General features: G+C 52.1%; 1 protein-coding gene across 1 annotated transcript in view; it reads right to left on the bottom strand.

Moving 5' to 3' along the window:
• Positions 1 to 7510, bottom strand: part of SIN3A (SIN3 transcription regulator family member A) — a gene marked incomplete at its 5' end in the record, with an annotated part of 29146 nt that extends 21636 nt beyond the window's left edge. Inside the window, 4 exons of the mRNA XM_082488941.1 lie at positions 98 to 204; positions 1696 to 1929; positions 3444 to 3664; positions 7441 to 7510. Coding sequence (XP_082345067.1) covers positions 98 to 204; positions 1696 to 1929; positions 3444 to 3664; positions 7441 to 7510 — 632 coding nt within the window. The remainder of the gene's footprint in view (positions 1 to 97; positions 205 to 1695; positions 1930 to 3443; positions 3665 to 7440) is intronic.
• Positions 7511 to 11059: the final 3549 nt, after the last annotated feature.

The following is an 11059-nucleotide window of genomic DNA, read 5'->3' on the forward strand; positions in this document are numbered from 1 at the left end:
GTCACTCTGCACGCGGAAGGACAGAATTTAGCTCCCGCTCTGTGCCCCCGTACACTCTTTCTAACCCGCAAGGAAGAAGCAAAATGCAGCTTATTACCTTTGAGATTTAAATTCCTTCATAATATCCAAGAAGTCATTGTAGACCTGTGGCTGGCTACCAAACTGCAGCTTCACCTGGTCAAGATAAGACAATGCATCCTCCACCTGGGGACAGACCAGACAGGTTATGTTAGCAGAGAGCAGGTTTTTATTCCACCTCCCGTTGTTCTGCAAAACACGCATTATTTGAAAACACAGCTGTTAGCCCTGAGCCTGGGCAGGGAATTAAGGAGCAAAAAGATCATGAGCCCGGTTAGTGTACTAACAGCACCGCTTGAATAAGAGATACTCACTCCCCACTCCCGCCTCACAAGAGAAAACTGTACCAAAAAGAAACAAAAAGGGGAAAGAAAAAAAAAAAAAAAGCAACACAGATCAGCAGAATTACTCGGAGAGAAAAAAAAAAAAAAAAATAACCAACCACACCATATTCCAAATTTACCATCACTGAAGTAACTGCTAGGATAAACAGAACTAGACTGAGTATTTTTCCTGCATTCATGGGTGGAAATTATTACGGAAGCCTAAGAATAAGCAGAAAGTGGAAATGACATATTCCGCGTAGTAGATCTCTGCCAGGTACACGCTTGCGCTTTTTTTTTTTTTTTTTTTTTCCTAAAAGCCAGACATTTCAGTTCGACATATAAGGATTTCGAAAATGGCAACTGTGGGCGGTAAATTGTTTTACACCTCAAACGGCAAGAAGTTTATGAACCGTTGGTGTACCAACATCCCATTTGCAGATGTACTGAAAGAACAGCCACAGCCTAAACCGAGAGCTCTGGGTCGCCATCGCCTCCGACAGCCAGGCCACGCGCTCGTCAGCTGCAAGAGCTACGCGCAGGACCTCTTTTTTGGCTGAAATTAAACGACAGCAAAGGAAGAAAGCCCCAGTTTTACATCGGCAGAGGATTTGCCATCGAGTTCACTGGGAGAGAAAGAACCTCACATTAAGAAACCATTTTCAAGGGTCTCTAGAAATGAAGCGCCCTACACTCAGCGAAAGGAAGCCTCTCGCCCAACGAGGCAGTGGGTTCCACCCAAACTGGAAGAGACTCGCACTGTATTTGGAAGAGACTAAGAAATAGGCATCAGTTTATATATATGTGCCTTCTCGCTAGAGCTGAACCAAACGTAGCCACTTCAATGGGTTATTTTTGGTGGAGTTCTCTCTTTTTTTAAGGACTTTATAGCGCATTATCTGAGAATAGAGCCTTCCTTACTCCCAAACTACTCCCACGCAACCACCCACATAAGCCATGTGTTCAGAAAAGCACCAAATGTTTTGGCGATTTAACCCATTCGTATGAAAACCCAGATCAATACGTCCTCCTTTCCCTTCCTGCCCCCCATCTTTTCCCAGCAAGTCCTTTTTTTTTTTTTTTTTTAATTACGGGTATTTGAAACAAGAGGGCTTCGGCAGAAAGAGAAGTCCCTTTCTGCCTTCAACAGCTTTCCGAAGAGGAAGCTTTTAGGAGGTCCCCAACTGGCTTTGCGAGGAGGTCTCCCCTACACACCGAATACAAAAAGGTCTCCGGGTTGCCCCGGGATTTAGGCAGAGGTCGGTTGACTTGAGGCAGCGATGCTCGGCGTTACCTTGAGCCTCTGGAACTGCTGCTGGCCCTGCACGGGGACGGCCGGCGGTGTGGGGTGAGCGTGGCTCTGCACCACCTGGCTCCCGTGAGGCTGCACCGGCGCCGTGTGGTGGTGGCCGCCGTGGACGGCGGCGATGGCTGGCCCATGGCTGCCCGAGCTCTGCGGCACGGCCGACACCTGGAAAGGCAAAGAGGACATCACGTATGGCCGCAGCTTCGCAGCCGCCTCCACTCGCTGCAGGGGACACAGCAAGATCGGTCTTCCCAGACGCGGAGACACAAGTTAAGATTTTAAGGGAGCAGAAAACGGTCAGTTTGAACTTAAAACCAGGGCACAAATGTTAACAGGCCGACTCGAAAAACGTGTTTTGTTTTCTTCAAGAACGGCCTGGAGGTCTAAAAACAAAACAAGACAACTCTCATCCTACACTCCAAAGAGAGGAGAGCCCTCTCTGCAAACACGTTGCAAGCGCAGGTTCTCTCCAGCCTGCGGACTCACTGGTTGTCTAGTCGCCAACATTAACATAAAGAAAGGGAGCATGAAATGGGGTTTTCAGTCTGATAGAGTAAAGGTTCTCCATCTTCTCTAAAAAAGCCGCTTAGTGTCACAAGCAATAATTTGAATGAATGACTCTTACAGGGCTTCCACACTCTTGAAATCAAACTGGAGCTCTCCGGCCCCAGCAGACCCAGGGGAAAACTCAGCTTGCTATCTCCCCTAGAAAACCTGGGAAAAGGGAGAGAAGGCGCGTGCCTTTCGGGCCTCCTTCATCCACTAAACCAGAAAAGTTTTAATTTGGAAAATCCATTCAATCACCCTTTAAATTTTTTTTTTTTAAAAAAATTACTTTCCATTTCTCGCAAACTTAGTTTTCCAATCGAGCCTCTTTTAGATGGGATATACTTTTTTAAGCCTTCTCAGGAACACAAAACGATTTGCTCGCTGATCCATTCAAGCTCTTTTTAGGAAGGACTGCCAGCACAAACACACCCGCTGCCAGTCCCTGCCCGCAGGCTCTGTGGCCGCTACTATCAGCGCAAACATCCCTTCTGCAGAAGTACGGACGAAGCTGTGTGTGAAATTAGGCACTCGACAGGGAGGGCAGCTCAGCAGCAACACATGGGTGGAAGATGCAACACGCCAAACACGTGGCAAAGACAACACAGGAACTGCCTTTCCCTGGGAGGTATCTCCAGTGCACTCAAAGTTTTTGGTTTTTTTTTTTCCCTCTCCCCAGCTGGCAGAGGGGAGAGTGCCACCTAATGACTCTGGGGTAACGTTTTCTGAAATATTTCAATTTTCCTGAAAGTCTCCAATCTAAATGCTGATCTGACCCAGTCTGTTAAGCTTAAGGTGACCCAAGATATCATACACCTGCGACGGGGCAACCATAAGAATAAACCTGGGGAAAAAAAAAAAAAACAAAAAACAAAAAAACAGACAGAAAAACGGAGAAAAAGCCCTGCACACACACTTGCCTCTAAGATTCAAAGACCGTGATTCGAGAGAACCGCTAAAAGAATCATGTTCAAAAAAGCCAAGTCGCACCACGTGGGTGTTCGGGTAGACGCGAATGAAGCTGATCGTCCTACAGCAAGCGCTTAAAACGAGATGTGCGATAAGCACTTTGCCCGATCTTGATTTTTTTTCTTTAGGAAACCCACGTCTGAAATAGAGAATTCTACCGTGAAAGGACACGGCGCTGGCTCAGCAGCACCGCAGCCGAGACGCTGCTAAGGCACACGCACCTGGTAGCTGGGAGTTACCGAGTACTGGATCCCCGTGGCAGACTGCATGGTCTCCGAAACCGCCTCATATACCGGAGGCGCCGGGGCAAGCACGCGGTGCTGGTGTTGGAAAGCTTCGGTGCTGCTGGTGATACGTCTCTGCTGCGACGCGTACACGGGTGACTCCTGCTCATCCAATCGCCGCTTCATTCTGAACTCATGCTCGGGAAGCACTACAAAACCTGGGAAAAAAAACACACCGATTAACAAAGGCAATCGATTCACCGCTCCCTGCCAGCGCCGTGGACCCCAAATTCACCAGGAGCGGGTAGGGCGAGTTTCTGTCTGTTCATTTAGGCGACCGATATCTCGAGATAGGAACGTGGAATTAAGATTCAGCTCTCTGCATGAAACGTACAGCTGTGTTTTAATCACAAATAATACAGCCTAATTGTTAGCAATAAAATACTCGGCTCAAAAGTTGACGATTTCTTCAGTCCCGCTTCAAGGATGTTGCTAGTACGGGCATCCAAAGCACACGCAGACGCCGAGCGATGCAAAGCGCAACAAATGCAGTGTTTGAACACAACAGACTTGGGGAGAGTGCGTTACCTACACACAGCTCGGACAAAGTTGCCGACACTGAAAGCAGAAAAAACCTCCTGGAGAGTCGGGGCAGGACGACAGCCAGCTCCGAGAGATGCTTCAGGAATGTGGGAGGAAGAAGGAGGCAAAAAGCAGGATGCATGGTCAGATTTTTTAAATCGTTTACGAAGCCCTAAAGTAAAGCGTTCTCCGTTTAATACGCCTAAGACACGCGTAACCTCCGTGGAACCCACACGCCCGCTGCCAGGAGTATTTTGGACAACGTATGCCACACGGCCGTGGTCCTCCCGGCATCCTGGCCCCACTCGCTGGCGCCGAGCGGAGCGGTGCTGGCACGCTCCGCGGCACCCCGCGTGCCTGCCGGGGACACCGGTGAGCCCCAACCAGCAGCTCTCCCCCCGCTGACTCTCCCGTACTTTTTCTTCCCCAACGCACAGACACGTTCCTGCCCTACTCCCAAGTTGTCTTTAGGCAACGTCGTTTCACTTCGAAGCTGACAGGTCGTTTTGCTGCTGTCCCGCTCCCCAAAGTGCCACGAATTCTTCGCTCTGTTTGACTGAACTACTCACCTCCTCTCTTCTGCGAGCAAACTGCAGTGCTGTTTTTTACGCATCGGTAGTTATTGCCATCCTTGAGATCTTACCTGCTCTTCATCAAAGCACCGGGTGCTCAAAAGCCTATTACCGCCTATTAGGGTGTTCGACGGACAGAGAACAGAGTGAAATCCACCCTCTTCAGCCTCTCATTCACCAGAACCTCCCCGAAGCAAGTCCTCTGCAGTTCGGCACATTCATCTCTAACGCGGACACGCGGATAAACAAGAGGGAACGAAGCTCCTCCAGAATAATGGCACAACAGCCAACCGAGCCAATTGTCATCTACCAAGTCAGGACAGCTCTTCACAGCCTAAACCTGTCATTAACCAAATAACCCAAAGATCGTTCACCAATATCTCGGCGCACGTCAAATAAGTAAAACGGGAACCGGCAGGATGGAGGTTCAGACTAGATCAAGGCGGGCTTGCAAACGCAAGGCTTGGCGCAACGAAGCGTTCTTCCCCTCCGTGTCCCTCTCCGCTAGTCTCTCCTTTCACTCGGACGGGGTAGGACACGAGGGAAGATGACTTCATTTCTTTTGGGAGTTGCTCTTCGAGTTTAACTCTCCGAACAGAGTCCCTTATCAGGTCCCCAAAGCACTGGCAGGTAGAAGAGGGTCGGCAGGGGCAGAGGAGGACTCCTCAACCCCAAGTAAAGGAGAAAACTCGCTAAACTGGGTCTTATTGACAAGTTACAAAATCCTAAGTAGCTCTGACCTCCACCGTGCGCTCCGAAAGAGGAGGAGCCCGCTCCGGGAGCTCATTTTGCTACCGGCGCCTGCGTTGGTCGTCTTTTCATTCCACTGGTCTCTGCTGACAAATGAAGAGCCAGGCAGGTGAACTCGGAGCCGCTCCCCTCAACCGCAGCCCGGCATTCAGCTTTGGAAAAACTTACGGTTTTATGCTAATAGGGCCGGGACTAAACCCAGCGATGCCGGCAAATCTGGCCACGCACCACCATCCCGCACGCAGAGCTAGCCAGGATTTTGCATGACAATGGCCCACCGGGTGAGTAGTCCCGGCAAAGCTTTGGTGGTATCTATTTATAACCCGCTCACCCATTCGGACACCTTCCTACCCTAAATACTGGTACCCCAGCCCATCCTTTCGCTTTCTTCTGATCTCCTGGGCTGGTTCAGCCCTTACCCTTAAGGGCGCAACAGCTTTCCTTCCCTCCGGGAGCCACCAAGAGCTGCGTACACCAATATCCCCAAAGCGGGAACATTCTCAAAAGAAAAAATTCACACGTGATTTACTATAAAGAAGTGAAATGGTTCCAGCAGGCTTAACGCGCGGCTTGCGATAAGGGGGGGTGTGCGTGTGTGTATACATATATATATATATATATATATACGTACACATGGTGTATACGTGGCGTGGTGGCTGTTAAGCGTCCCAGCCTCGTGTCTCACTCCCCAAAGCAACACTCCGCACTCGTCGCTCTGGATGGACTAATCAACCTTGAAAGCAGAGGCTGTTTGAGGACAGAAGATGGCTGGAAGACTCGTGTGCCCTTACGAGGATTAAAATGCCACCTTAGGCTGACTGAGAAGCCTTTTTTCCCCCCCACGGAGCCACTAAACATCTCAGGCTGCGGGAATCGTGGCAGCACCGAGGACACGTTACCGCACACAGCGTGTTTTTGAAGCTCCTAATTCTCGCAGACCCAGGGAGCAATCTCACAGAAACCCAGCTTGTTGCACGGTCGACGTTAACAGCTTCTGTTTAGTGAAAATTAAAGCTCCTGTAGTTTTCCCCCTCCCCCCCGCTCTGAATCCCCCTCACCTCCACTAACATAGCATAGACTCTGCTTCTATCCGAGCCCCGTACCTGCTTCAACTTTAAAATTTCCTCTTATAGTCAAAATATATATATAGTCAATGTTATAGACAACAGTCAATGGCATTAATCAATCTTCTCAGGTAACACCTCGCTGAACTCCTACTTAGGGTCTGCACCCTCTGCGCGAGAGCGGCTCCCAGCAGACCGCCGCTTAACGAAGATTACTAATTCGCAGGCTATTTTAATCCTAGCAGAGAGATGATTTTGATAGCCTGCTGTACCTAGACGAAGACTGGCGACCTTAGCTCTGCATCCACCACCACCGACACTCTACAGAGCGCGGGAAAGCTCCGAGGGGGCGAGAAAACCAGCACCAGGGCAGAAACCGGGCAGAAAAAAAAAAAACGCCAGCAATCGCTCCGAAGGTCCGTTCGTTTCCTCCCCGAGGTCCCGCCGCGGCATCTCCCAAGGATCCTCTCCATTCAAAAGCCGGGATGATCTGCTGTGTAGCAAGTCCTATCCCTCCTACCGCCCCGCCGGACGGCCGATACGGCAGAAAGGCTGTGACAAAACCCAAGACTTAGACGCGTCATTTTAAACCGATTTCACCGAAACCCGCCGCTCCAAGGGGCAGTTCCACCCACTTCGCCTCTCGGGGGCAAGCGATTTCTCTCAGCATCCTCACCGAAGGCGAAGCCCAGCTAACGTGAAAAGGTGTTTCGCGGATAAATATATATAATTGCCATCGGTGGTGTCAAAGCCTCCTATCAGCTAGCCACCCTCCACCGAGGTGACTCTATGACGCTTATTTTACGTCGTCTTCTCAGAAACGGAACGCACAGCTCTGGCATCCCCCTACAGCCCACGACTCTTAAGGTTTAGAAAGCCCCAATTCAAATTGCATCATCTGTAATCTTAATTTGGGGATAGGGGGGGGTGGGGGTGGGGAAAAAGCCTCAAAAATACAGCAAGGACTGCACCAGACCGAAAGCAAGTCACAAATCTCAGGTACTTTCCTTGGTTAAAAGCACTAACCCGAGGCACGTAGCGCAGCAGCCACTGAACGCACCGAGTCCCGCTCTACGCAGACCACGAGGAACTGCATCCCCTTTCCCCGGCATCGCTTCTACCCAAACTATCTTTTAACTTCAGTTTGAGTACACTACATTCTGCCTACGGGAGGATGAAAAATACACGCTCTTTCTTTTCTTTTTCTTTTCTTTTCGGGGTTTTTTTTTTTTTCCTTTTCTGAGGTTTTTAGTGCTCTCCCTCCCAGGGAAAGGGCATCGTGTAGGAACGCACCTCTGATCTTCCCACCCGTGCGACCTCCCAGCTCACCAGCTTTGCTCAAGTGCTACAGGTAGGATGCATCAGGCAGACAAATCGCTAACGCATACAGGATCCTTCAGCTGGTAAAACAAGAAAAAAATAAATAAAAAAAAAAAAAAGGCATGTCGCATCTCAGTAACACCACCGGGATGATGAAATTCTACCCCGCCAACCTCATCAGAGGATCTCCCCATCCATCTGCCCGGCGTAAGCCGGTGGGACCGATCAACGTTAAGTGGAGCGCATCCCTTCCCCTCCGGTACCGCGGAGAGGAGAGGAACAGCAGCGCTGACACAGAAAGAGAAGGAACAAAGCGGGGGGACAAGGCTGGATTCACGGCTCCCTCCTCACGCCTGCTCAGCCCTCCGTGGGAGCAACGGAGGTTAAGAAAAGCCTGGGGATGCTCCTCATCCCTCGCAAAACTGCCTCTCCCCCATGGCAGCTCCGCTCCCCGCCTTCCCACCAAATAAGATGGCAAAAATCCACCTTTTTTTTTTTTTTTTTTTTACATCGGGTTTTCCGATCGGGGTCTTCTGGCATTAGCCATCGGCTGTTAAAATAGGTGTCAGAATCAAAAGCGAAAAGGCAAATAAGAGAACAGGAAGAAAGCAAATCGGGAAGGTCGGCTGCCCCAGCACCTGTTGGGACCGCAACACGCCAGTGTCTAAACGCCATCCGCAGGAACGAGTCGTGAAAGCGCCGCACGAGAGGATTTTGCTCCCCGCGGAACGAGGACCCTTCTGAAAAAAGGGCAGGGAAACCGCACGGCTGCCAACAACGCCTTTTTAAAAGGTTTCCTCTCCAGGGAGAAAGAACTCAAAACTCAGGAGCAGCAAGCGTTAAGTCTCAGCGACGGCTCCGGAGCTGTCGGGGATGTCCTGTGGGACAAGTCCCCTATAGGATTTTGACGCCGTATATATCACGGCGCCTGCTAGAAAGCAGCCGGCTCAGGTTCTGGCTGGGCGCTAACCCAGTCGCACCACTTCCAGAACATGACCCAGCTTGTTCAGCAACCCCAATACGGAGGTTAGCAGCGTTCTGCCCCGTTTCCCGACTGCACTTTCCCCACGCGCAGAGTGAATTATCCAAATACTTTTATGTCTTCTTCTTTTAATAAAAAAAAGAACATTTTCTTCATAAAAAAAAAGAAAAAAAAGAGAGGAGGCACTACAAAAGTTGGAAAAAAAGCAGCCCGTCCCCAAAAAACGCACCCCTCAGCCTTACCAGGCTGAAATGACAGCTACTAACGGGACTCTTCCTCCCCCCCCCCCCCCGCCTCCCCCCCTCCCCAGCTTTAAGAGTCATAAAAGCTTTCCAACGCTAGAGAAGACCAGAACGGCAATCTGGACAGAAAACGATTCATAAATCCTGGAAACGTAAATGATCCGCCTGCCAATTCCAAGGCGATGCTCCCAGCTCCAAGACCCACGCGTGCCAGGAGCCTGCGCCGAGGGGTTCCCCCCACCCCCCCCCACCACACACACACACCCCCCCCAGCAATCCGGGCTGGGGAGAGGGGTGGCGGGGGAAAACCATCCCCCCTTCCCCACCCTGCTTCCAAAAGGGGTCTAAATCCCCCAGGGTTTCCCCAAACTTGAGCAACTTACTGCCATTTTATCGGGGGGGGGGGGGGGGGGGGGGGGGGGGGGAACAACCACGTTGGAGCTTTTCGAACCCAGTTCACACCCAAACTGTGCGTCTTAACCAGACGGGGGGTGGTGGGAGGGACGAGACGCTTTTTTGGGGTGAGGAAAGCGCAGATTCCTTTCGCAAAGAGCTGCACCGGACTGAAAAACTGCTATCTCCACCCAAGGAAAGACCCTAAAAAGTGTGGGGTTTTTTCTGGCTGACACCAGGCTGCCAAGGCACTGCGATGCGACGAAGGAATTTACAGGTGCTTTAAAATTCCTGCATCAACATAAGGTGCCATTTTATTATGAAGTATTAACAGCGCAATATTTTAGAACAACGCATACCTCTTCGAAAGGGTATTTTTAAAATAAAATTTACGAGTCGGGAGCAGCAGGTAGAAATAAATTGGGCATTTCCCCCTTGTTTCCTGACCCCCACACCTTTTAGCGCGACCGACGATTACAAAAGCAACAAGTTCGGAAAGAGGCGCCAGGTCATCCTTACGCCAGGCGTTAGCGCACGGAACGGGTTTTTGATGCCTCTGAGCTGCAAAAAAAAAAAAAAAAAAAAAAAAACCAACAAACCAAAAACCCACCCACAGTTGCAGACGCCGAAACCGCTCGCTCCGGCGCGATTTTCACCAAATTACGGTGTTAGTTTTGTATCGTTGGAGCGGCGCAAACGGATGGCTTTCTTCTGGGGGGGAGGGGGGGGGTACCTCTACCTATCAGCGCACGGGCGAGAAAATCGGAAGAGACACGAGTGTGAGCGGACACCGGGCTAATTTTAAAGCTCTCTGAATTTCCCCCCCACCACCGTCCGGCATCGTGCGATTCCGGGGAAAAAAATCCCGGGATGTGGTCATTCCGGCGGTTGTAGAGCAGCCCTGAAGAATCAAAAACTGGGGAGGGGGGGGTGTGTTTGAATTATGGAGCGCAAAGCGAGTTGCGGGCGCCGAGAGGACGCGTCGTAAAGGGACTACTAAAAAACGGTTAATTAAAATAAATAAATAAATTTAAAAAAAATAATTAATTAAACGCGCGCGAGCGGAACTCTCCGGTTCCCCTACCGCCCGTACATCGCTGTGGAATTGGGGTGAAAAAATGCTATTTGGGGAGAGGGGCTGAGGAGCGACGGGGGAAGGGTACCCCAAAACGGAACTTCTCCGGGGAAGTTGGGGGGGGGCAGACACGACACACACCGGAGCCGGTACCCCCCCCCTCCACACACACACCCGGGGGGGTGAGGGGGTACGGGGCGGGGGGGAGGAGGAGCGGCCGCGCAGCGCGGCCGGTACCGTGCGCTGCGGGAGGGCGGGAGGGGCGGTCCCGCCGCGGCACCGGGCGGGAGGCGGGGCGGAGGCGGCGGGGGGGGGGGGGGGGGGGGGGGGGGGGGAGGAGGGAGGGAGGCGCCCGCCTCGCAGCGCGCCCAGCGGCCGCCGCACGCTCCGCCCGCCGCTCCCGCCATGCCGGGGCCGGGACAACCGCCACCCGCCCCCCCCCCCCCGCCCGCCCCGTTCGCGCCCGGCGGGGCGGGGCGCGCGAGCGCCCGCGCGAGCACCGGGCACCCCTCTCACCGCCCCCCCACCCCCTCCTCCTCTCCGCCTCCTCCCGCCAGCGCGCGCGGCACCGGCGCCAGGCCCCGCCCCCTACGGATCGCCGGAGGGGGCCGGCACCGGGCCTGGTGAAACACC

Source organism: Vanellus vanellus (assembly GCF_965231255.1).
Source record: "Vanellus vanellus genome assembly, chromosome: 11".
Taxonomy (NCBI): Eukaryota; Metazoa; Chordata; class Aves; order Charadriiformes; family Charadriidae; genus Vanellus; species Vanellus vanellus.